We start from the raw sequence: 27,916 nt of genomic DNA, 5'->3' as shown, positions 1-27,916 counted from the left end.
GGGTTCCTAGGCGGAATATGAGGCGCTCTTCCTCCAACCGTTGTATTGTTGTGGTCTGGCGATAGAGGAGTCCAAAGACCTGCATATCCTTGGTGGAGTGGGAGGGGGAGTTGAAATGTTGAGCCACAGGGTGGTTCGGTTGGTTGGTCCGGGTGTCCCAGAGGTGTTCTCTGAAACGCTCCCCAATATAGAGGAGGCCACATCGGGTGGAGAGGATGCAATAGATGATGTGTGTGGAGGTGCAGGTGAATCTGTGGCGGATATGGAAGTTTCCTTTGGGGCCTTGGAGGGAGGTGAGGGGGGAGGTGTGGGCGCAAGTCTTGCACCGCCTGCGGTTGCAGGGGAAGGTGCCGGGAGTGAAGGTCGGGTTGGTGGGGGGTGTGGATCTGACAAGGGAGTCACGGAGGGAATGGTCTTTACGGAATGCTGATAGGGGAGGGGAGGGAAATATATCCTTGGTGGTGGGGTGCGTTTGGAGGTGGCGGAAATGACGATGGATGATGCGCTGTACATGGAGATTGGTGGGGTGGTAGGTGAGGACCAGTGGGGTTCTGTCCTGGTGGCGGTTGGAGGGGCGGACCTCAAGGGCAGAGGAGCGGGAAGTGGAAGAGATGCGGTGGAGGGCATCGTCGACCATGTCGGGGGGGAAATTGCGGTCCTTGAAGAAGGAGGCCATCTGGGTTGTACATTTTTGGAACTGGTCCTCCTGGGAGCAGATGCGGCGGAGACGAAGGAATTGGGAGAATGGGATGGCGTTTTTACAGGGGGCAGGGTGGGAGGAGGTGTAGTCTAGGTAGCTGTGAGAGTCGGTCGGTTTGTAGTAGATGTCTGTGTTGATTCGGTCGCCCGAGATAGAAATGGAAAGGTCGAGGAAGGGGAGGGAGGAATCTGAGACTGTCCAGGTGAATTTGAGGTCGGGGTGGAAGGTGTTGGTGAAGTGGATGAACTGTTCAACCTCCTCGTGGGAGCATGAGGCGGCGCCGATACAGTCATCGATGTAACGGAGGAAAAGGTGGGGGTTGGGGCCAGTGTAGTTGCGGAAGATGGACTGTTCCACATATCCTACGAAGAGGCAGACATAGATGGGGCCCAAGCAGGTGCCCATGGCTACTCCTTTCATTTGGAGGAAGTGGGAGGATTGGAAAGAGAAGTTGTTCAGGGTGAGGACCAGTTCAGTCAGTCGAAGGAGGGTGTCAGTGGAAGCCAATCTTGTATCCACATTGTTACTGATCCTTTTATTTCATTTCCAATAATGTTCCTCACAAGTCACTTTTTTGAGGGTTTTACTGAATGTTCTGCCCTCAGCCAACATCACCAAGAACAGAATACAACAACTGACATCTCCACAGCACCATTCTATACAATGGGATGCTTTAGAGTACTTTGCAGGGTGACAAATAAAAAACAAACACTGGCAACTTACAATGTTTCATCATAATGAGACATTAAAGAGGGTTTATTGATATTTCTGACCGTATGAGGATAATGTGGATAATAAAGCACAATGTCAGTTTGGGGCTTTTGATGGTGCACTATAGAAATGTGAGTCTACCCTTTACTCTTTTATCTTTATTTATTGTTTGAGCAGGATTGACAAGGTCTTCCTTGATTTCAATAAATATACAATACGGAGGACGCTGGAAATCTGAAACAAACAATGTGTTTGGTCTTTTCTTGTTTCTATGCTGATGAAAATTATCTCAGGGTATTAATCCTGTATGTGTCTGTGATGTGCCTAACATTAGAAAACTTGATGCAGGTGCTGGGTGTCAAAGATGAAATTATTCCATGTTCTAACATCCCTCAAGTTAAAAAAAAAACACTAAATTCATTGATTTTTTTTAAAACACTTGTTCAGTTACATGCATCTGCCATGAAACAACCACTTTGGTATTTAAGAAGTAAACAGTGCTGTTGCATTATACTAGATTGACCCTGAAATTATATATACAGTTCCCTGCACAGTGAGATCTACATGTCTGTGGTCCCATCTGGGGAGATCATTTTCCAAAATGAGATTAAGATCAAAAGATCCATTAATCCAGGATATTTTGATCAATTTCCTGGTGAAATCTCAGACATATATATGTAAGAAACCAGGAATGCATCATAGGATTTCATACGAAATAAGAAACAGAAACAGGTTATTCCTCCAAAATAGTCCATGGCAGCACTTATGCTCCACTTGAGCCTCCTCTCATCTTCTCTCATTTAAACATATCATTTCCCATCTCCTTCAGATTTCTACCTTGATTTCACTTAAATGTATTTGCTTTATTAACTTGAACCTCTCTTTGTGTAGCAAGTTCCACATTCTCACCACTCTTTGGGTGAGAATAATTTTTCTAAATTCCCTTCGTTCATTTACTTGTGACTATATCAATGGCCTTTAGTCACCCTCTTTATCACATGAAGAAATAATCTCTCTGTATCCACGCTATCAAATTGATAATGTGAAAAATCATTATTAGGTCAAACTTAAGTCTTTTTTTCTCAAGAGAAAAGAGACCCCACCTGCCTATCACTCTCTGATGTATGAATGCCACACATTTCTGGTATTATCTGAATGTGAATCATCTTTCCTTCCTATCTGTTGTCTACATTTGTAATATGTTGACCAGAACTTATGCAGTTCCCTGAGCGGTGTTTCTTCATCTTTCAATAGAGGTTTAGCCTAACTCCCTACTTCCCGAATCTATTTAACTAAAATAAAGCTTAATGCTTGGTTTGTTTCATTTTAAAAAAAAGCCCATGGCTCAACATTTAGCAACTGAATATTTGTAATCAGAGATCCCTTTGTCCCTCAACCCCATCTAACTAATGAAACCTCATTGTTATATACAGCCTTACATTTATCTTTGTTGAACTTCATTTCCAATTATTTGCCCACTCTGCAAGGTTAACAATATCCTCCTGTGATGTTGTTGTAGTCCTTCACTATTACCCTCAACTTGACGTCACTCAAAAATTTGCAAATTATGTTTTTGATTACAAAGTCCATGTTGGATTAATCCAAATTGTGAATACCACTAGTTCCAGCAAAGATTCTCTTGGAAAAGCACTTTCCACATTCCACTGCTGCAAAGAAAACAATCCAAAGAAAAGTCTGCTTTATTTTTATAAATGTGAAGTGAGTGGGTAGTAAATACAGAAACTGGATATAAACTGCATTTTTTAGGAATGATCATCTGGAATGTCCTCAGAGAACTTCACTGTACTTCTGCTAAACTCACCATGTGGAGGCGCCAGTTTTGGACTGGGGTGGATAAAGTTAGAAGTCACACGACACCAGGTTATAGTCCAACAAGTTTATTTGAAATCACAAGCTTTTGGAGCACTGCTCCTTGGTCAGGCACTTCACCTGACAAAAGAACATAGAAACATAGAACATAGAAAAATACAGCGCAGTACAGGCCCTTTGGCCCTCGATGTTGCACCGATCCAAGCCCACCTAACCTACACTAGCCCACTATCCTCCATATGCCTATCCAATGCCCGTTTAAATGCCCATAAAGAGGGAGAGTCCACCACTGCTCCTGGCAGGGCATTCCATGAACTCGCTTAGTAAAGAATCTACCCCTAACATCTGTCCTATACCTACCACCCCTTAATTTAAAGCTATGCCCCCTCGTAATAGCTGACTCCATATGTGGAAAAAGGTTCTCATGATCAACCCTATCTAAATCCCTAATCATCTTGTACACCTCTATCAAGTCACCCCTAAACCTTCTTTTCTCCAATGAAAACAGCCCCAAGTGCCTCAGCCTTTCCTCATACGATCTTCCTACCATACCAGGCAACATCCTGGTAAACCTCCTCTGCACCCGTTCCAGTGCCTCCACATCCTTCCTAAAGTATGGCGACCAAAACTGCACACAATACTCCAGATGCGGCCGCACCAGTCTTATACAACTGCAACATGACCTCAGGGCTCCGGAACTCAATTCCTCTACCAATAAAAGCCAGTACGCCTTCTTCACCGCACTATTTACCTGGGTGGCAACTTTCAGAGATCTGCGTACATAGACACCAAGATCCCTCTGCTCATCCACACTACCAAGTATCCGACCATTAGCCCAGTACCCGTCTTTTTGTTACTCTTACCAAAGTGAATCACCTCACACTTACCTACATTGAACTCCATTTGCCACCTTTCTGCTAAGCACTGCAACTTATCTATATCCCGCTGTAACCTGACACATCCTTCCACACTGTCAACAACTCCACCGACTTCCGTATCATCCGCAAACTTGCTCACCCAACCTTCTAGCCCCTCCTCCAGGTCATTTATAAAAATGACAAACAGCAATGGTCCCAAAACAGATCCTTGCGGAACAGCTCCAAAAGCTTGTGACTTCAAATAAACCTGTTGGACTATAACCTGGTGTCGCGAGACTTCTGAACTTATGACCATTTAGTGGGAGCAACTCTAAACAAATGTCCAATCAATATCAAAACTAACTTAGTCGGTCAGTTATATCCTGGGCCTTTTCTTTGTAAAAGGAGTAATGAGGTACCAACGTTATGTTTGTAGAATATTGTCAATGATAAAAATTAACTTGTAATATAAGGTTAAAAGACATGCTGAAAGCAGCCACCATGACAGCCTACTCCATCAGAAGAATACATTGCCTCACGTCTCACGTAGGGCAGATACTTACATTGGTTGCAGTGTGTATTATACATGGCATGCACAGTGGCAACTTACCAAGGCCTATCATAGCCTCCAACACCTTGAAGGGCAAGGGCAGTAAGTGCAATATTAACCTCCAAGTTCAACCTCAATCACACATCCTCCTGGCAAGGATTTATGTTTGTCATTCATTCACCATCACTGAGCCAAAAACCGATAACTGTAAACCCAAAACAATAAAGGACAACCTTCATCACTCTGACTGCAACAACTCAAGAACAAGGGAGCACGCCACTGATCTCAGTAATAATGAGGCTTGAGCAATTAATGTCAGCCTTATAAGTGGCATCCATGTTCTGAGGATAAACGTGAAAAAAGTGTATACCTTTGTCAATGGGGATAATTAATTAATTATAAAACCAATCTTCAAACTTTTCATGTAGGTCATTGTAATTCAAACTTTGTTTAAACAATGGATTTCTTTAGATCTTATTACAATAACGTTTACCTGTATATGGGCTTTCAACAGTTCAACCTCTGCTCACAAACTCCATTTTTATTACTTTATCTGGAGTACTCTGTCATAAACGAGTTCATAATTGATTCATTCTCATATGGATCATTAAGGAGAATTTCTAAATTATGTATTCAAATTGGTATGAAATATTTATACTTAGTGAAATAAAGACTATAAATAAACCTCAGGTCAAAACTTTCATTCAGTGAAATCACTGCAATGCACTTTTGAGGGTGAACATTTCCTTTGTGTGCAACGCTTAACAAAGTGATCAATCCATTCATAAAGTATGCATTTACCATTTAGTTACAAGTATCATATAGGGAGAATCTTCCTCCAGAGTATTTAAATGTCACTCTACTGTTACTTTTTATTGAATGCATTGCAGTCACAAGTAAATGGTTTGTCCATAATCTGAATCTGGTACCAGCTTGTGGATGAACTGGTGAATTTCTGAAATGGCAGGTTTAAATTTGTTTGAATGCTCATGCTGCACTTAATGACTATGCATTTGTGCCTGGTCAATATTTCTCACCTTGAGAATTACATGCTGAAGTCCCAGCAGGTTTCTGTACTTGAAGCCCCTGAGGTTTCGCAGCTGTCATCAATGACATTACAAGAAGTTCGACAATTTGTCGATGAATTTCATCTTGAGAAGGATAGGAAGCTAACACCATCTGGTTTGCGAGGTTTTACAATTAATGCTATTGAGTAGTGTCACTGCAGCCAGACAGATACAGTACATGTGAAGGAGGACATTCTGTTGTGAAAAAAATCACCAGTGCTGCAGGCACAACACAGGGCCCCCTATCGAACTCAGATGTCACTATTAGAAAATCACACGCACAAAATTTCATCCAGTCATCCACCTGGGCAATGGAATGACATCTGCCCCAATTCCCTGGCATGCAGCTATGCAAACAAGGGGAAAGTTTAACTCACTCTGACAGAAAAGGAACAGCTAGGTATACAGCAGCTCCGTTTCCAGCTCCACTTCCCCAATCCCTCATTTGGCAACTGAAGAGGCTTCCCTCAGACTTCGACAGCAGCTGAAATAGGCCTCAGCAGTTAAAATTTGCCAGGACCACATACTCAAAACACCTGGACAGCAGTGTCATCCAGTTGTGTCAGCTTCAAACCAGGAATTAAAACCAGCCTTGTTGTTGCTGACAACAGACAAAGAGACGATTTGCTGATCAGTATCCAAGGAAATTGTCTCCAGAATATTATGAAAACCTCAAGATTCTTCTTTTTCCAAATGCAAAGCAAGAGATTTCCTATTTTCTTCTTTAGCTTAATATCCAGCTAATGAAATTATGGAAATGCACAGCTTTGAATCATGTAATTTGAGAAAATGTAATTTCATTATTAGGTGAGCAATTGGAGAAAACAAGAAACACGTACTCTGACATTTTTTATTGATTTAAAAGAAGAATTTCACCCCCAACAAACCACGAGCATCAATTTATCAGGCAGCTGTCTCGATTAATTGTCTCCAGTTGCACCCTGTTGTTACACCATCTGGTACATAAAAAAATTAAAACTGCTACAGAGATGAAGGAGCCAGAAATAAATCTAATAAAAGCCAAACGATGATGGTGTGTGGGTTACAAACTGACTTGTTGTCTAAGCTTACTGTCAATTTGGAGAGACTACAGGCACTTGGGTCTTCAAACTGACCATAATAAAGCAACCAATTAAAGCTGCTGATTAGTCGTGGTAACTATTCACAATTTTAATGACATCTAAAGAGACCAATAATTTTTACAAAGAGAATTTGAACTTCCAGTCACTAACTGAAAAAATGATATGGAAAGATTTCACATTTTAAAACTATTGCTGTAACAGGTGAATATAAACACTATCGATGAAAGATATTGTTTTGTTGGCAATTTGTATGTTCTCCTACAGGAAATAGAGGAATGATCCTCTTTTACACTCACCACATATCACACTCTCATTGGAATTTCAAACTCAGCTTACAATGGGTTCTCATCTACTACCCTCATTGAGAGTAGCTTCAGGTGACCAGCTCCAAGAGGGACCACAATTTTGAGAGATTGCCTGAAATCCACTACCAACAGTAAGGCCTTTTCCAATTACTCATCTTGCTGTGACACACCATGATGAATTTCCCAGAAACCTTAGATGGCTGCAGGATTTGTCTTTTCCACTCTTCAACTGGGAACAATGTGCTTGAATGGCAACATCACCTCAGTCTGACATCCTGAGGATCAGCAAATCCTTTTATGCCAGACTGTATGACATGAAACCCATTGATAGCACGGCCTCCCAGTCATTCCTGTCCTCTACCACGGAGGTCTTAGATGACTGCACGCAGGAGAGTGCGGACTAGCCATTATCTCTGGATGAGGTGACCAAGCACCACAAATCCTTTGAAAAGAATAAAACTCTCAGAAGTGACGGATTACCCGCTGAGTTGTATTCAGCTCTGTAGGACTTAATTGGTCATGATCTGCATGAGGTGTATGACAGTATGCATGAATCCCATGAGGAAAGGTATCAACACCCTCATCTACAAGCAGAAGGGGGAAGAGGAAGGAAATTAGAATTTGGCGACCTATTTCAATGTTTCAATGTTGTGTCTGGGCGGCACGGTGGCACAGTGGTTAGCACTGCTGCCTCACAGCGCCAGAGACCCGGGTTCAATTCCCGCCTCAGGCGACTGACTGTGTGGAGTTTGCACATTCTCCCCGTGTCTGCGTGGGTTTCCTCCGGGTGCTCCGGTGCAGGTCAGGTGAATTGGCCATGCTAAATTGTCCGTAGTATTAGGTAAGGGGTAAATGTAGGGGTATGAGTGGTTTGCGCTTCGGCGGGTCGGTGTGGACTTGTTGGGCCGAAGGGCCTGTTTCCACACTGTAAGGTAATCTTGAATGCACACGATAAAATCCTGTCTAAGGTCATTGCCAACTGAGTCAGACCTGTTCTGGGATTGGTGACTAAACCTGGGGTGCACTGGGCAGGAAGATCTCTGAGAGACTTGTGCTCCTCAGGGATACAGTCGTCTACGTACAGGATAAGTGAGTAGATGCCTGTCTCATCAGGAGAAGACTTTTGACAGGATATCGCACATGTACATGTGGGATGTGTTCTCCATAATGGGCTTTGGGGAGGGAATCTGCATTTGAATCTGACTGCTCTACAACAACATTGGTAGTGCAGTCTCAATCAATAGGTGGGAATCAGAAAGCTTCCTGATCAGATCTGGGCTGCCCACTCTTTTCTCCCTTGTCTGTGTGCTCTATAGAACCTCTGCTGAGTCCATTAGGAAGGATGCTAGTCGGACAGGGGTGACTATTCCAGTCAGTGGAGGCCTCCAGGTGAGCATCTGCAATCAGATTGAGCCGGCCACGGGAGCCAAGGTAAATCGAGGCAAGAATGAGGCCATGTTCTTTGGGAACTTGGCCAACTGATCCTTTATCCCCTTCACCATCAGGACAGATTACCTGAAAGTATATGTTTGGAGTGGCTGGAACATGCACTAAAACATGGGAGGAGCATATTGCCAAGGTGAGGCAAAACTGAGCAGATGGGAGCACTGCTCCCTCTCCATTGCAGGTAAAAACCTGATCATCAGGTGTGAGGTACTCTTGGTATTGTTGTATGTGGCTCTGGTCTGGCTCATTCCCCTGCCCTCTGCAGTCACCCAAGCCATCATCCACTTTATCTGGACATCAAAATGGACTATGGATACCATGTACAAAACTCTGGAAAAGGAGTTACCCAAAGCCATTCTCATCCTGATGTCCACCCTTGGGTGTAGCTTTACCAAGCAGTGGGTAGACCCTCAGTATGCAAACACCAAGTGTCACTATATACTGAGGTTCTACCTGTCCCCAATTTTACAAAGGATGGGTTTGGTCTCATTGCCGCTGAACACTTCAAGTAGTCGGACAATTCCGTATCACAATACCCTCATGGAAATGTTTGTGAAAAAAAACCTGTTTGACTGCAAGTCCATCAGGAAGTGGTCAGCACATAGGGTCCTTGAGACCATGTGGAAAAAGGAGAGGGTAGATCCAGTTGGGTGGTTTCCTGAGCAGACTGTCAAAGTCATTTAGCAGAATGCCTTATCGAAAGAACATTTCAACAAGCACCAAGGTATTGTTTGTCTGGTGGTGAGAAGGGGCACTACCTATGAGATTCTTCACGTATGCCTGGTCTCTGTGGGCTCTGCATGCTGCCCTTGAAGCAGCTGCTGAAGGGGTTGGGGATGGGGTTAGAGACTCACATCTTCTGCTGGAATGTGCCTACGCAAAGGAGGTTTGGAGAAAGATGCAGTGGTTGTTGTCAAGGTTCATCTTGAGCAGTTCCCTGATGCAGGTCTCTTGCTCTACAGTCTGTTCCCCAAGACACACACTGAAATAAACATCGACTGTGCCTGGCAGACCATCAATTTGGTGAAAGACAATCTTTAGTCTGCCTGAAACTTGTCAGTGTTCCAGTGCAAAGAGTTGACCTCAACTGAGTGTTGCAGACTGGCACATTCCAAGGTCCAGGACTATGTACTGAGGGACACATTAAAGCTTCGGGTAGCTGCTACCAAAGTGCAGTGGGGAAAGACCACTGTGTAACATCTTTCTGCCAAAATACAGTGAGGGTCTGGTCAGTTATCAGACATTCTCATTCCCTCAAAATATATGTAAATATATTATGGGCAGCATGGTGGCTCAGTGGTTAGCACTGCTACCTCACAGTGCCAGGGATCTGTGTTCGATTCCAGCCTTGGACAACTGCCTGTGTGGAGTTTGCACATTATCCCCGTGTCTGCATGGGTTTTCTCCAGGTACTCTGGTTTCCTCCCACAGTCCAAAGATGTGCAGGTTAGGTGAATTGGCCAGGCTAAATTGTCCATAGTGTTCAGGGATGTGGAGGTTGTATGCATTAGTCAGGGGAAATGTAGGGCAATGGATCTGGATGGGATACTCTTTGGAGGGATGGTATGGACTTGTTAGGCCGAAGGGCCTGTTTCCACACTGTAGGAATTCTAATTCTAAGTAGTGTCCTTCATGAGTACATTTACTTGCAACTGCAGGGAATGTCAAACCCCCGTATTTGTTTTGTTTTATCTGCAAAACCTGTACAGTACTGCTTAGTACCTTGTGTCTGGATGTAACTTTTTTTTAATGAATAAAATATTATTGGAATAAACTAAACAAGAATGGCATCACAGGAAATCTATGAATTCATTGGCTGCAGTATGAATTTTGGCAAGTTACCTGAGGAATCCAGAAGGTAGCAGGTCCTGTGGGGAAACAGTGCAGAGAAGGATAGGAATCATGGTTCGAAACCTACACCATTATCTGAAGAGTCAGAGAGGCAGCAAGACCTAGGAGGGAGCGGAAGATGGCTGATAATGAAGTATTACACTTATTCTGGAAATGGTGAGAGTCATTGACTTTCTTCCAACATTGGTATGCATTCCTTCCAACATTGGCTGAGGCTACACTGACCCATATGGCAAACTCAGACCAGGCTGGCAGGGGCTGGGGTCACAGCTTCCACTGCCAGTCCTAGGGGAAGAGAATGTGCCATATCTGCAATATCCCATCCACCAGGACATTCATATCCCATCCACCAGGATGTTTATCTACCCTTCCCTGACACTTGTCAGGATGTGTGTTGGGCAGTCTGGATTAAGAGTACTTGCCTTATAAATATGGCACGAATACCAGGGATGCCAACCAGCTCTGGGCTACCCTGGCAGTGGCAAGTTGTTTCAGGAAGGGCGAGTGGTACGATGGTGCTAGGATCAGGTTCAAGGGGTGTCATCGGGGTGGAGTTAATGAGACAAGTTTGTTAATATATGTCAAGAGATCTCACAGGGATTCATGGTGAGAATCCTTTCATTAAACTTGACAAAACTGCCACTTGGGTCAAAAAACACATGATTCAGCCCTCAGAGTCCACTCATGGTAAAACCAGAGACAGCTGTCATTGTCTCCAAACATAAATACCTGGCACCTTCTTCTCATTAAAACAATCCAAGTCTTCAATTGATCTCTATCAATAAAAGTAACCTGGTTTACTGTCAGGTAGAACACAGAGCAGGTCATAAGATCCACTTCATTTATCCTGAATTGAAAACTGCAGTCACAAAATATAATTATAAACACATAATTGTAACAACAATAAGTAAGAACTTATGGGCAGTATAATTTTAGACAATAGATATCACATAAAGTAGTGAGTGACAAAATTGTCTCGTAATCTGAAATTAAAAGTAATTAAAATCCTTCTGTGTTATACCCAAGGTCACTGAACACTGGAACTACACTGATAAAAACAACCCATAATGACTTCTTGTTTATGGCTTTTCTGCTTTATCTCAGGAATTTTATAACCACTTCATTATATTCCTTATCCTGGCACCTGAGATGCTACACATAATCTGGTACATCCAGATGTGATTAAAATCCCTGAGGGATACCTGATCTTCTGCTTCTTGGATAAGACAACTGATAATTGTCCTTATCCTATTTAAGGAAATATATTCTGCTGCTGCATTCAAAGAGAGAATCATGAATATCGTCAGGGACAAAAAGCTTTGTAGAATTGGACAGTCAGATTTCCCTGAGCCCTGGGGATCCCGAGAAAAGGATGGGTTTCGTCTGAAGAAGTACAATGTACAATGGCAGCATAATGAAGTAACGCGTGAGGCTTTAGTTAAAAAAAACTCAGCAATTTTCCCACCTTGTGTCTGCTCCACTGGCTTTTTTTTTACTTCAGCTGCCAAACAACCATGCATCCAATCTGTGTAAATTGGGCCTCTGAACTAGTGAACAATAAGGTCAACCATTGTGGCAATTTATTCTTAGCCAAGGTGCCAATGGTTGCACCCTCATCATAAACAGTGAGTGGATGTTCCGATCTGCCTCAGCATAGATTTCTCTGGACACAAATTATAGTCAGTCTCTAGAACACAGCTGAGGTCCTTCAGGGTTAAATGCCTTCGTTTTGAGTCCTTTGCCATTGCTGTAACTGAATTTGAAGTTGGGCCTTTCAGGTAAATGGATGGACTGAAATTCCCATGGAAATCCTAGGAACATTCCAGCTACATTTTTTTTACATGAAGGAGGTGGGCTAAAAACGAATCTATGTTTTGTTCACTAGAATTTAAAGGAGTCAATAGGGAACAGGATCGCAATGTAATCATTTTTTTCTCAAATTCCACCTCTAGCCACCCCCTTACACCCTCAACATGGTCCCCATTTCCCATCCCCAGCCAGCAATCAGACTTTCTGCCCTTTCTCCGAGTCCATGAATATTTAACTCTTAAATGACTTCACAAAAAAACTGATCATTATCATGTTTTTGTTTGTGGAAACTTGCTATATACAAAAGGGCTGCCATATTTCCTACATTACAATGACTGTTTGCTTCCATAAAGCACTTCATGCTCATACATCCTGACATTTGAAAGTTGCTAAATAAATGCAAGTCCTCCTTTCTCCGAGTAATGACGACTGCTGGTTGTTAGCAGATAGATTGATAAATATAGCTCCTTTGACATTGCATCAGATTGCACTAAAGGTTATATTCAACCAAGATGTACTTAAATGGCAGTAATTATACTCTTAAATCCCACACCAATATTGAAAGGATTTCCTTGAAATAACTCTGAAGGGATTAGAACAGTTTGCTTCATTCACAGGTATACTTATGCCTGGGCATTGTTGCTAGCTTCCTGACTGTAAGAACAAGTCAAGATCAATTTAACACATATAAAGCTTCAAAATTGAAGGGTAACTTTGTGCTGCTGATGAGAAGTCTTATGTACTGACTGAAACACTGAATTGTCCCACTGGCAGTACATGCTAATTTATTTACCCCGAGAATCAATCTTTCTCATGTAATAGCTTGGGAAAATGAAAACTGCACGAAAATGCAAACCTATTTATAAAACAGGCAAAAACACTCACACAAATTAAAAGCAGCAAAACAGTTAAGATAGTGCAATAAAAGTCAGTATTAGCTCATATTGATCTAGCCAAACAGAACTATAACAAACTCATCATCACACCAGAAAGTGAATATAAAACATGATCCAATTCCAGAGCAAAGAATTTAAGAAAGAGATATATTCTGTCTGTACTCTTAAAGAGAGTGTACAAGGCTTTAAAGTACGTATACTAGATTTCCTTGATGCAGTGCAACTTTACAATCTGATAGTTCATTTGTAATCTCCCCACCCCGTGACCTTCATGAGTGAGGGGAAGAAGAAGTCAAACATCATAAGAGGACAAACATTTGCAAGTTTGGCTTGGACATATATTGCCATTCCTTTGTAATCATTGCTGGGTTAGAAACCTGGAATTGCCTATTTAAAATCATTGTGTGAGCACTTCATAAAATGAAGATTCAATACTACCTTCTCTGGGGTAGTAAGAGTGGGGAAAAACGCAACTTTCCTAGTTTGATCATACCCTAACAACAGAAGATAGGGTGGAAATCTATAGGGGTCTAAGCCACATGGGCTATGACAAGATTTGTAACAGAATTTGATGAGAAGACTAGCAAGACCTATTACAATGTTGGTTACCTCTCACTCTATCATTTATGCATTTGCTGAGTGGCAAGGCAAGTTTCTCGCGAGGCAGAGTTGCTACTGAAGGGCAATAATTGCTTGTTAAACGCCTGACGAATGCTGCAACTCACCTTGTTAATATTCAGCTCTCTATTTGAACAAGCTGTATACAGTACTGAGAATCCTTGAATGGAAATCAGAGCAGATAACTAGCGATATAAGCTGATGGCCAGTTGCAACCCGCCACCATGTCATCAACAGTGATCATTATCATGGAGGAGCAAGAGAAACAGGTTGTAGATTGTTAAGGTGCAATGTTGGGGTCAGAGTCAGGGAAGGTAGTTGGAAACAAAGTTCAAGTAGGATGGTCTCCTTATGGGGGAAATGGGTGAAAATGGGCTGTTGTGGTGGGGGTAAGTAAAAGGGGACACACAGCGTCCAACATGGGGTGCATTCCCGGCCAACATTTGGTGTTCACTAGATGCTACTAGAAAATGGCTGGGACAATGCCCAGAGTGGACGGAGTCAGTGTCAGTTTGATGGGTGAAAGTCTATGATCCAAATCTGTCGGACACCCAAAATGAAGGGGCAAACACATGATCCAGATATTTGCAAACTTCAGCTACATTTCACTTGCAAACACTTCAACAAAATTTGCAATGCAAGGAGAATAAATGTGCTCAGGGTAAAAATGCTGATCAAAGAAATTTGCACCATGCTGTAGGTGCTTGCAAAATGAACATTGGCACCTCGATGATGCTGAACTGAGCAGCAATGACTTAGAAAGGTGATCAATTCAACTTCCAAATATGCTGTAGGAGGTAGAGGTCATTATTTCATCATTTGTCTTATTTAATGAACGCAGAGAGAAATTGATTGAGTGATGTGGGCCTGGGTTGGGAAGTGGGTTGGAGACAGCAGGCTCTCCCTTTTGGATGGAATGTGTTAGTCACTCAGCCTTTCTGCACATACTGAGGCTGAAGCTGAATGAACAATGGAGGCATGACCCTCATTATCAGCTGTAAGGTGTCTCGTTATGTGTGGAGAAAACTGTGCTCAGCCTCATCTACTTGATACGTTGCCAACGGCTCTTCTGAGACTGAAGAATGCCTTTTTCTTCTTCCATTCCCATTGCAGAGCATTTCCAGCAAGAGTCCAGTGCCCAGCCACCGGTGGCATGTTAGCTGCTGTGACTGCCTACATAAGAAGCTGGATGTAGGAGGACGAGGGCTGACAGCAAGCAGAGGAACAGCGGCAGGCCTCCCCAGAGGCTGAGGAGCACCCAGTTTAGGGAGAGGTCACTGCTGAGCACTGTTCAGGATGGTTGGGGTCTGAAAGAAGCCCAGAGGCTTTTTGGCCCTGACTTCATTTCCTGGGCATGAGCGAGACACCATTGTTTCACAGCAACAGAACTTTGCTAAATATTGGAATGGGACCTGAGGGCTGCAGGAGTGGGAGGCCAGCCTCTCCCAGGGCTGTGAAGGTGGAAGCCAACTTGGACAGCTATATGACTGGCTCCTTTCAGGGAATAATGAGAGACCTGTGTGGGATCTCTCAGCCATGCACCCAAGATACATCAGGACAGTGACTAATGCCATCTGTACAAGATCACACTGGTTCATTTTGTTACCCTGTGACAAGGTCAGTGCTGTAGCCAAGGCAGTGGGATTTGGAAACATAGCTGGAAACACCCCGGTGCAGGGTGCTATCAAATGTATACACATGGCACTGAGAGGGCCCTATCACAAGTTGTGGGATTCATCAACAAGTTGTGGGATTCTACTATGATCTGGGATCACCATTACACTTTTTGGAAGCAGTTTCCAGGAGTCCTATATCCTGGAGCAGCCTCATGTACCTGGTGCGATTGAGGGTCCAGGTGCCTTATAAGGCTAGTTACTGGGGACAAGGGTTATCCACAGCAACAATGGCTCATGATACCATTGTACAATGCTCTGACTGATGCAGAGCTTTGATACAATGGCTGCCAATGTTTTAACCAGGGCCATGATGGACCAGTATGGGGCTGCTGGAGATATTGTTCTGCTGCTTGGACTGGTCTGGGTGAAGGCGCCTCTGGTATCATCTGGACAGAGCGTGCTGCATCATTCTAGTGTGCTGTTCTCTGCTCATTTGGAGCAGGCAATGAGTCGATGTGCTGGATGCTGAGGAACTGGTGAATGGAAGCAGCCTTCTGAGTAGATGATGATGACTTTGGAGAAGAGGAACTGCACCTTGTTCATGATAGATGTCAGGCATTACAAGCCAGACAGCAACTGACTGACACCCATTTCCTGTAGATTACAGTCAAGTGCAGCAAACAATCATAGACTGTGCACTAGTCTTTGTCATAACACCAGCACTTGCATCGTGAGGGCGAACTGCAGCCTCAACTTTTTTTCTTTGTGTTCCTTTTTGCTGGCTGTCAATACAAGCTGTAGACTGGAATTATCTGAATTCTTGCCTGTCTGTGAAATTCTCCTCTGGACATTAACAAGCCGCAGGTATCCACTGAGACAGAATAGCAGTGACTCGGAAAGGGTGTTCAGACCAGATGTAGCTATGGACAGATAAAATGTCTGTGATCATGAGTAGACACAATAAGCTGAGAAAATAGGGTATGTGTGAGGAAATGTCTGGCATACTGCAATGAGTGATGTGGCTACTGTGGCATTACCTTCCTGGGGAGGAACAACACCAGATTGTCCAGCGGCCTTTCTAGGATGGCATTGATGCAAAGATTGCTTTTGGTGGATATTCGCTGAGTGGCGAGTTATTCCAGGAATGGAGCATGGTAAGATGGGGATAGAATCAGACATGAGAGGTGCCTTAAGGGTGGTGTAGATAGTTAACAAGACGAGTTTGTTAAGATATGGTGAGAAAACTTGCAGGTCCTCTCAGCAAAAATCCCTCCATAACACCTGATGCAACTTGCACTGATTGAAGACAGTAAAAGTTCAACCCATGGCATTCAAGTGAATGCTGACTGGTTTTCAATGTAATAGAGTAATTATTGTATTTTGTATTCGACAAAACATTTACTGTAAGGATTGACAGTGTTCATAAACTAGAAGTCCCCTGGGATCTTTGAATTCCAATCAATCCCACATTAAAATAACAAATCAAAATCTGAGTATGTATAAACAAAGATACTTGTCACCTGTTAAAAATGAGATTAATTTTCACCTTCAGCATGGACTAAAAGCTGGTAATAAAGAGTTAGCTATCCAGTATTGACTAGACTTCAACAGAAAGAAAAATTAGATCAGATGTTTTGTAGGCAGCATATCCTCAATCTGTCATTGTGTGACAACCAATAGTTATAGTTGCTTCTATGATCTGTGAAGTAAAACACTAGTGGATAGAATTTAGTACTCACAATTAAGGGAATCAATATCATTTCGAGGTCTCATATGAAAAGATGGAGAAGGTCCCCTCAACCTTTAACACAAAATTTATCAGGTCTACATGCAGGTTTAGTCAAATTATATGCAGTCACCAATGTTTCCAATATCTTAGGGATTAGGATGCTAATGAACCTCACTATCCATGATCCCATCCTCTCAGTATTCCTAAACCCATGGATATGACACATAACAACATACACAGAAGGCACCTGTGTGGGTTTCCTCCTGGTGCTCTGGTTTCCTCCCACAGTCCAAAGATGTGCAGGTTCGGTGGATTGGCCATGGTAAATAGAGTCCAGGTATGTGTAGGCTAGGTAGCCATGGTGAATGTGGGGTTATAGGGATGGGATTGGGGAGTGGGTCTGGATGGGATGCTGTTTGGAGGGTCAGTGCAGACTCAATGGGCTGAATGGCCTCTTTCCTCCCTGTAGGGATTCTATGATTTTATTAATAGAGGGGGCATTGAATGACCTGGTGGCTGGAGCTCTCTTGGAGGAACTGTACAGTGGCTTTGCAGGATTGAATTGGGGCATTCAGATGTTAAGTATTTAGGACAAGATACTCACTTTCTACTGTTATGATGATGAACAAATTTAATGTACAAAAAGCAAATGTCACAAGTTCCAACCTATATGAACATCACACCAGTCTCTTTAAAGAACAAGCTATTTCCTGAGGAAATACCAACATGACAGAGACTGCCTGAGGAATGACTTGGAGCCAAAGGGATGTGTCAGTCATAAATGGTTCAGCATCAATGACATTGCAAATTAAAGCCAAGAATATATCTCACAGCAGTGTTAATGACAAAAAAAAAGAATGGCAGATGCAAGTAGTGAAGGTCCTATCTGAGGTGTCAATTGCATAAATCTAAGGAAGCCTGCACATAGTCACACGAAATCATCACTCCCACATATAAACACAACCCACACAATAATTATACATGCATCCCGCTGATATATGATAATCATACAATAAATGCACATCTCACCCCATATACTAATCCTGCAAATGATTTTTCCATTGCATACACTCCCCACACAGATATTTTTAAATAAAAGTTTAAAATAGTTTTTTGATCAAACAAGTAAAATACTTCCCAAATTCTTAGTTGTGGATTAGAGTCAATTCTCATTTACTGAGTGATTGCACATGTAATGTGCAGGTCATACCCTGACAGGGCATGAGGTTGGTGCAGGGAAACAGCAATGTGATAATTTTCTTACTTTTACTGCAAAGGTACTCAATAATCAGTGGATTGTGTGTAACCTGAAAAGAGGGCGCCTCTAAATATCTACTTCTATTAGTCTTTTACACTGTTCATTTTGAGAAATTGCTTTCACATTTTGAATAGTGCATGAAAAGTGAAGAGATGAGTCACATTCCTATTATATAGCTATGCTGCCATTTTATTCTTTGATTCCTACATTCATCAGCAACACTGGATAAAACAAATATGAATACAGTATGATCCTGTTAATTGCAATTTGTTCATTGTGAGTCAACCAATCATGCTGTGTATATAATTATACTTTCCCTGACCTCATTACAATCACTGCAAAAACAGTATGGGTATATGGTTCAAGGAAGTGGCTCATCAGCACTTTCACAAGGGCAAATAGGGATGGGCTGTAAGTATTGGCATTGCCAGAGATGTCTGTGTCCTATGAATTAATTTTTCAAAATGTTGATTTTGACAAGACGGCTATCATAAAAGCAATAAACCATTATATTTATTACCACAATTTTATCTTTATCAGATAACTTTTACTAAAGTATGCTGATGCCAGGTTCCCATTTACACTTTTCATATCCTGTATTTTTCATGTTGGATCACTAGAAAAATGTCACTTTGAAGGACCTTTGACTTCATATAGCTGCAACATAGTGTGCCCCATTTCTCCCTCCAATTGTTTGCTGACTGTACAAGTAAAGTATTGCTGTTGAATGCATTATTAACAACATTAAGTTAGTAAGAAACAATAAATTGGAGGTACTGCATCAGCTTGCTGTCTATGCAAGCTAAACATATTTAGATTTCTGCACTCAACAACCAAGCTTAATCCTATGAAATATTTTTCAGCATTATAGTTGCTCTGGCTACACACTGTTGGAATATTGGTAGCATAATCATGTTAAAATATTCATCCAATTCAGGTAGTTCTTTTTTAACGCAATGTTGCATTCTTCTGCAACCCCACATTATAGAAAAATCATGCTTTAGAAACAGCGCTTAAAGTGTTGGCGAAGTAATCATGCTACAGCCAACACATTTTAAATGTTTGCGGTTTAGAAACAGTGTCCCCAATTCATCAATCACATTACAAAAAATTTGCATTAACGAAACGTGTTATAGCAGAACGACCTGTATCACAATTCACAGGATTTTAAGAAATGCAAGTACATGGGGAGTATGTGGGCTTTGTTATCATTTTAGACAGATGGCCCTTTGTATAACACTCTTGTCCTCTATTACTTCAGCAATGCCAATTAACACTTTGGATCCATTCAAAGGTTCTTGCTGTGTTTCCTTGAGTCATTGATAGATAACAATGCAGACTATGCAACAAGGTCATTTCAAATTACAGGGAAGTGTTGTAGCTGTCTGAGTGAAACAACTCCATCCCCACACTATAATGTTTAGAATGTTGGCATGGAAAATATGATGGGATGTTTTGAACATTTGCATTGCTGCAAAGGGAGCCAATGCTTGCTGGAGGAACAGTGCTAGCTCTTGCCTGCTACAGAGGTCCAGCACCGTCCTCTCCTTCCCAGATACACCCTGGAGCTTCTAAGGTTGTGCAAAAGCTTGGATACAGGTGATGCAGTTATTGCTCTTTTTTTTCCTGATGAATATTCCAAAGGGTGAAGAGAGAGGCAAACAAAAATCAGCCCTACATACTCCATGATAGTTCACGTAAGGAAGAAGTTGAGGAATTCCACAACCCTATGAGTGAAATTTACTAAAATGTTTTAATTGCCTACTTTGCGGCACAAGATATAACTTATAATTTAAAGTCACAATTTCAGAATCTTGGTCAGGCTTATAATTGTAGACTGTGTACCAGTCTCTATTCCAAGATCCCTGCATCTTTTTTTGAAAATTTCCTTTCATTTTGTATCCATAACACCTCCAATTTCCATCTGAGGGCTAAATGTACTTTTTACTCACTAACAGTGGGAGACAATCAAATTCATTTCTTACTGTGATTTCTGTACAATTTCTAGGATTTTTCTTCGTTTCCACAAGCCCCTTCGAATGCACCAATGTGCAAGAAATAGCAAGGTAACCATACAATTTCTTAAATTTAAAAAAAAAACTTGTTAGCTCATATGCAAACTGAGTGCACCATACTTCATTTGTTATAAAATGTTGATGTGGTGACTAAATGCTTAACGGAAGTCCAAACTCTAATAATACCTGTTTTGATTAAATTCACCCAATTTGAACCCAACTTAAATATATTCTTTGCAAAACAAAACAATCCCTAAAGCAAATTAGAGGCTTTATATTTTCTTTCTATCATTGGTCTCCCTTTAAAAACTGAGAAAGGATCTGTGCATGTTGCCCTTCAAACAGAATGCAATCAACTCTCTCAGAAGAAGTATTTCAACATAAATTACATCTGTCAGCTGCCTGATTGCTTTTCCAAATCAGCTCCAACACATATTTAAATTCGAGGCAGGTGATTGTGAGTGGATGAAATTGGCCTGAGATTGGAATCCAAATTGTAAAGGAAATGATACTGTAGCTTCAATTAGAACCTTTCACCCTTGAGGTCCATTCTGATGATACGCTGCCAATAGATTCTGTCCATTGAAGATGAAACACCCACGAATTGTGCTGAAACTTATTTAGTATAGTTTCTATATTAGTTTCATGTGTACCCAACCTTAACCAAGAACCAAATTTATCTGAAACATATATTTAAAATTTACTGCATCACCTTGCAAACAAGATCCTATGGTTTTAATTCCTGCGAGCAAATTCTAAATATGCTATTCTCCAAAAACACAGCAATATAGAAATTGGAATAGGCCGCTCAGTCTATTTGATCTATTCTGTCACTTTTTTTTTACAGATTTTGAAACAGTGCAACCTTTCAGGTCTTTTAAGCTATTTGATTAATACTTTCTCAAAGCTGTATATTAATTTTAAAAATGTGAAACCTTTTCATGTGTCAGTCAAGTAATATTTGAACTGTGTTTCACATTCTTCATATCTGTTACACACATCAGCTGAAATAATACTGTGTTTCAACACAGTTCACGATATTTTTGTTATGCGGTTATTTTTCAGGATTCTGTCACTAGTTGCAAACCTTTAAAATAATTACCCCTTTTTATTTAGTAAGTGCTATTACTCAATGTTTCACAAATTACCAGTAACATTTCTGAACACAAGATTTTGGTCCACCAGGAGTAGAAATTAATTTTTCCAATTTTTATTTTTGATATTATTTTCACCGACGCATACCATAAAAACAATTGGATGTGCTGCAGCCAAAAAAAAACTACATGGAGCCAGGATCCATATCTGTGCCTGAAGCTGCTCCTTTGCTTAACAGAGAAAATGTGTCTATATGGCAAAACAGCTTCTATTTCCCTTTATGTCTTTTCTGAAGCTTTTCTCACTTGCCAGTTTTTTTTACTAGGACTAAAACAACACTTCATGACTATGTCAGTGCCATTTTGAAATTTTTTTAATTCATTCTCAGGATTTTGGCATTACTAGCTAGGCCAGCATTTATTGCTCAGAGGGCAGTTAAGAATCAACCATAATTCTGTTGGTTGAGAGTCACATGTAGGCCAGACCAGGTCAGGATGGCAAATTTCCTTCCCTCAAGAGCGTCAGTGAACCAGATGGTTTTACCCAACAATTGACAACAGTTTAATGGTCATCATTCGGCTCTAAGTTCCAGAATTGTTTAATTATTGAATTCAAACTCCCCCATCTGGTATAGTGGGATTCAAACATGGGGTTCCCAGAATATTACCTGGCTCTCTGGATTAATAGTCCGGCAATAATATCATTAAGCTATCAACTCTCCATGATTAATCAACCATTCACTTCTGCCAGTACAACCCCAAAGTAAGTTACATTAAAAACTTCGAGCAAACAAAACAGGAAAAAATTCAGTAACTTACAGAAAGCACTTGCTCTTTCTTCAAGAGAACAGAATTAATTCTATTCCATTGAATTACACAGATTTTGTGCCACTAACTTTTACTGAGATTTTGCAATGTACATTGGGCTGACAATGTTCCTAACATATATGGAGGAAGGGTTTCCTTGTTAAAAGGAAATTCGTATGTTCTTATATATCTTTTAACATATTGTTTAATAAGTGAAACAAAAAATGTAGAACCTTGCACCAATACATGAGAACACTGCCACAGTTGTCTGAAACTTGATCCACAGTGATACATTGCCCCTCATGAAAGGCTTCTCTTTTGTCTATGATTTCTATCATCTGTACTATACAAACCACAGTGAAAGTGTCACCATTAACACCATTTCATGACTTCCATTCTCCATTCATTGAATGATACCTTCACCTTTATCGAGAACCTTTGCTTTGAAATTCTTTCCTCAGCTTTGAATTCTCGGTTTTTTACTGCCCTTTCCCCAAATTACAAGCCCGAATTTGAGCCCATTTCAATCTACAACATTATGTCTCCTTACCCTATCTCACAGAATAATGCAAAATGGAAAGATAACACTTGGGTGTCATCTTGGTTATCTATGTTAGTTCCTTGAAACAAATACTTAATCAGTTCCATTCCTTGCTCATTCCCCATTGTCCTACAAATACTTCATTTTCTGGACACACGCAATGTCTTTTTGGGGATAACAACGGTAAATGCTTCCACCACTATCTCAGGGAGTGCATTAGCTTTCAGTCTCAGAATATCCCAAATTTACAATCTTTGCACATTTTCAAATCCATCCATGAGGTTACTCTTCCCTATCTCTGAATCCACGTCTAATCCTCTGCATTCCTACACTTCTAGCATCTTTCACATCTCTGATTTTAATCACTACAGTACATTACTGATAATTACTGCAACCCATACAGCCTGTACACTCACTGCCAGTGATTCAACTACAATAGAAGTATCATGCAAGTGTACTACATTTGCAGACACAATTTTCACTCTTTTGCACAAGGTGGTGCAAAATTCTCAGCAATACCTAGCCAATGGGGGACAGGCACTACTGCATATTCTCACTTCAACCGCAGTGATGGTGCTCACCATTATTGAAGTGCCCTCAACTGGAGCCATGGCCAGCAGTAAAGCTGAAATCTTACAAGGTAACTGTTCGTTTACATCTAATTCACCTTCTCATGGCAAAGTATCTTCTGATTTAAAAGTTGTAGATAAATTAAGCAACCCTGGATCCCTCCTTGTTCCCCCAGTGTAAACCTATCTTTTTATATGTCTCCTTCTGGGAAGCCAAGGACTGATGTAAGACCAAGCAGAGATACAGGAACATGATGTTCAAAAGAGGCCAAAAATGAACAATGATGAAATCCAATCACTGGTTGTGCTGTTTGTATGTTCAAATGCCAGAGAAACAGGTTCCATGTGTGTGGTTCACCAAGCATAAGTAGCCTGTTTCTGGATTAGTGGTGCTGGAAGAGCACAGCAGTTCAGGCAGCATCCGAGGAGCAGTAAAATCGACGTTTCGGGCAAAAGCCCTTCATCAGAAATACAGGCAGAGAGCCAGAAGGGTGGAGAGATAAGTGGGAGGAGGGTGGGGGGTGGGGAGAAAGTAGCATAGAGTACAATAGGTAAGTGGGGGAGGGGATGAAGATGATAATTCGGGGGGGGGAGGGTGGAATGGATAGGTGGAAAAGAAGATAGGCAGGTAGGACAGGTCATGGGAACAGTGCTGAGCTGGAAGTTTGGAACTGGGGTGAGGTGGGGGAAGGGGAAATGAGGAAACTGTTGAAGTCCACATTGATGCCCTGGGGTTGAAGTGTTCCGAGGCGGAAGATGAGGCGTTCTTCCTGAAGGCATTCGGTGGTGAGGGAGCGGCGATGAAGGAGGCCCAGGACCTGCATGTCCTCGGCAGAGTGGGAGGGGGAGTTGAAATGTTGGGCCACAAGGTGGTGTGGTTGATTGGTGCAGGTACCCCGGAGATGTTCCCTAAAGCGCTCTGCTAGGAGGCGTCCAGTCTCCCTAATGTAGAGGAGACCGCATCGGGAGCAATGGATACAATAAATGATGTTGGTGGATGTGCAGGTAAAACTTTGATGGATGTGGAAGGCTCCCTTAGGGCCTTGGATGGAGGTGAGGGAGGAGGTGTGGGCGCAGGTTTTGCAATTCCTGCGGTGGCAGGGGAAGGTGCCAGGGTGGGAGGGTGGGTTGTAGGGGGGCATGGACATGACCAGGTAGTCACGGAGGAAACGGTCTTTGCGGAAGGCAGAAAGGGGTGGGGAGGGAAATATATCCCTGGTGGTGGGGTCTGTTTGGAGGTGGTGGGGTCTGTTTGGAGGTGGCGGAAATGTCGGTGGATGATTTGGTTTATGCGAAGGTTGGTAGGGTGGAAGGTGAGCACCAGGGGCATTCTGTTCTTGTTACGGTTGGAGGGGTGGGGTCTGAGGGCGGAGGTGCAGGATGTGGACAAGATGCGTTAGAGGGCATCTTTAATCACCTGGGAAGGAAAATTGCGGTCTCTAAAGAAGGAGGCCATCTGGTGTGTTCTGTGGTGGAACTGGTCCTCCTGGGAGCAGATACGGCGGAGGCAGAGGAATTGGGAATACGGGATGGCATTATTGCAAGAGATAGGGTGGGAAGAGGTGTAATCCAGGTAGCTGTGCGAGTCGGTGGATTTGTAAAAAATGTCGGTGTCAAGTCAGTCATCATTAATGGAGAGGGAGAGGTACAGGAAGGGGAGGGAGGTGTCAGAGATGGTCCAGGTAAATTTAAGGTCAGGGTGGAATGTATTGGTGAAGTTGATGAATTGCTCAACCTCCTCGCGGGAGCACGAGGTGGCGCCAATGCAGTCATTAAAGTAGCGGAGGAAGAGGTGGGGAGTGGTGCTGGTGTAATTATGGAAGATCGACTGTTCTACGTAGCCAACAAAGAGACAGGCATAGCTGGGGCCCATATGGGTGCCAATGCCAACCCCTTTGGTCTGGAGGAAGTGGAAGGATTCGAAGGAGAAATTGTTAAGGGTGAGGACCAGTTCGGCCAAACGAATGAGGGTGTCGGTGGAAGGGTACTATTGGGGACATCAGGAGAGGAAGAAACGGAGGGCTTGGAGGCACTGGTCATGGTGGATGGAGGTGTAGAGGGATTGGATATCCATGGTGAAGATGAGGCGTTAGGGGCTGGGGAAATGGAAGTCTTGGAGGAGGTGGAGGGCATGGGTAGTGTCTCGAACGTATGTGGGGAGTTCCTGGACTGGGGGGGAATAGGACAGTGTCGAGATAGGTAGAAATGAGTTCAGTGGGGCAGGAGCATGCTGAGACAATGGGTCGGCCAGGTGGTCAGGCCTGTGGATCTTGGGATGGAGGTAGAACCAGGCAGTGCGGGGTTCCCGGACTATGAGGTTAGAAGCCGAGGGTGGGAGATCTCCTGAGGTGATGAGGTTCTGTATGGTCTGGGAGATGATGGTTTGGTGATGGGGGGTAGGGTCATGGTCGAGGGGGCGGTAGGAAGCATAAGTAGCCTGCAGCCCAGGCAGAAGAAAATATCTTGTAGGTACCAACTCATCTGTGTTGAGCTCATATATGCATTCAGTTCGAGAAGAAGCAGATAAACAGGTGGTGGAACTATTTAGAAATAAAAGCTGATTGCATTGCTGGTTAAAATGCTGATGTGTTAAAGGGTTACCAGAAACACTGTAGTTACTATTAAGGAGCCGGGAGAAGGCTAGCACCAACTTGGCACAAAGCTTTGCCAGACCTTGGGGCCCATCTTATCCAGCATGGAAATGGTGATCAACTCCATGAGATTACTTGCAGATCTATGATAGCTGATGTCGGAGCTTTCGTTGTCGGACAATCAATGCATGAGTATGACCAAACGTTAGGCTAAAGCAATAGAAAACTATCAGTGTTTCTCTGAACTCAGAAACAGTCAGTACAATCAACCAGAAGCTAATCTGAAAATAATTGATGATTTCTTGAAGTAATGCCAGTGGGATAGTCCATTCTGCTGAAGTGATCAGCTGCGTGAGTTTAAGTGAGGCCATTAACTACAGCAGTGAGGTGGAAAATGTGAGAGCCAGCATTATAATAGCATTACAAGATCTGGCAAATGTACATAGTTCTGGCACATGTTTCTAATGGCCAGAATGTCATCTGTTGAGTATGTGTGCATAGTGTGGTTACCATTGTGGTACCAAAAGATTACCCAGAACACTAAAACATTATGGAAGTTAATTTTATTTTCTTCCTCATAAATATTGTGCTATTGAGAAAGTCCCTTGGGTTGTTACTGAGGTAAATGGACTAAGACAGTTAGTCTTTTTCCATATTATTTTGCTGAGTAAGCTTCTAAGTTCTAATTTATTAGGTTCAAATGTACTTCTATAGCTAGAGAACAAGAAAACAAGTCACAATTCCAAATAAATCTTGGCTTCATGCAGTACATCAATAAGAAATATTGGCTTTTCCTCTTTTTTCAAATTACTGGAAATCCCTATCTGGGCGTAATTATTTGACGGCTAAATACAGTCAGATCTGCAGAGAAACTTAACTTGTTGGTATAACTACAATCTCCATAACAAAATCTATTTCAATTTGTTTTCAGAGTCGTGGCCAATAAAGGAAGTAAGGAGGGTAATAATGAGCAAAATAAATGACAGCAGAAATTCTTTTATGGTCTTGACTATCCCTGTATTTTTTTCATGTTTTTCAAACCTTCCCACCACCACCGCCAACACCACACCTCCCCCCCCTGCCCCGCCCCCCTCAAACCCCCCATTCAAAACTCTCCATTCCTATAACAATGGCAGCTTGTGTATCACCCCACAGCACTGCTGGTCATGCCATATAGACATCATTCCCTGGAATTTTCCTCCTTTCCAACAAGTTCACCTTTAAAGCTGTACTTGAAATCCATATCTTCAGCTTGTCCTGCTGAATATTAATGTTGTCCTGCACTGTCCATTTTTTTCTGATGACAACCCTTTGAAGCATTTTGGGATATTTTTCTATGTACACTTGTTGCCAACATGGTCAAAGGCTTCTGGAAATTAGAACAGTTTTAATAACAAGACATGGTGGAGTGAGCAGAAATTATTAGAAAGCTTCTCAATAACATTGTGTGGAAACAATTCATTTATTTGATTACCATTTCAGCACAATCTCAAACAAATGTTCATTGCCCAAATTTACACCCATGGTTTCAGAAAGTTATTAGCACAAATATATTCCCTTTCATATGGTACAGGGAGTCATTCCAAAGGTACTTCTGACTTTGCAGAAATAGAGGGGATAGGAACAATGCATTGGCCTGTTTTCAGATTACGGGTATATTTTCATCTTCTGCTCAAAACATTTTTATCTATTTTTCTGTTCAAAGATCATGAAGCTAATTTTCATTTTCAACAATTTAGACTCTGGTCATCCTGGTTCAGAAATTATATCGGGATCCCCAGTGACGAACATTACTGTTTCAAGTTGGGTAACCTGACTGCCCATTTCCTGTATGTTATGGATATAACGATGAGCAAATTGGAAGGCAAGACGAGTTCAACAATTCAATCTTCAGGTCACTATTATCCTATTCACACCTGGAGATGGGGAAAGGATTCCTTCATTAATCAAAATGAAAGGTTTCATCCATATTTT

At 42.1% G+C, this 27,916-nt stretch overlaps 1 protein-coding gene across 3 annotated transcripts in view; it reads right to left on the bottom strand.

Moving 5' to 3' along the window:
- The window catches only part of tub (TUB bipartite transcription factor), a 467,593-nt gene that overhangs the window by 131,478 nt on the left and 308,199 nt on the right, over positions 1-27,916 (bottom strand). Inside the window, exon 1 of one of the 3 annotated variants that reach the window (XM_087996532.1) lies at positions 6,093-6,172. The exons of the other annotated variants lie outside the window; for them this stretch is intronic. Coding sequence (XP_087852658.1) covers positions 6,093-6,160 — 68 coding nt within the window. The 5' untranslated portion in view covers positions 6,161-6,172. Of the gene's footprint in view, positions 1-6,092; positions 6,173-27,916 lie in introns of those variants that run through there. 3 annotated transcript variants of the gene reach the window in all.

The sequence above is a fragment of the Chiloscyllium plagiosum genome, unplaced genomic scaffold (assembly GCF_037043375.1).
Source record: "Chiloscyllium plagiosum isolate Xiang-an unplaced genomic scaffold, Cpla_swu_hap1 HiC_scaffold_18, whole genome shotgun sequence".
NCBI classification, from domain to species: domain Eukaryota; kingdom Metazoa; phylum Chordata; class Chondrichthyes; order Orectolobiformes; family Hemiscylliidae; genus Chiloscyllium; species Chiloscyllium plagiosum.
Note: the sequence above shows the minus strand (reverse complement) of the source record. Positions and strands in the feature narration are given on the sequence as shown.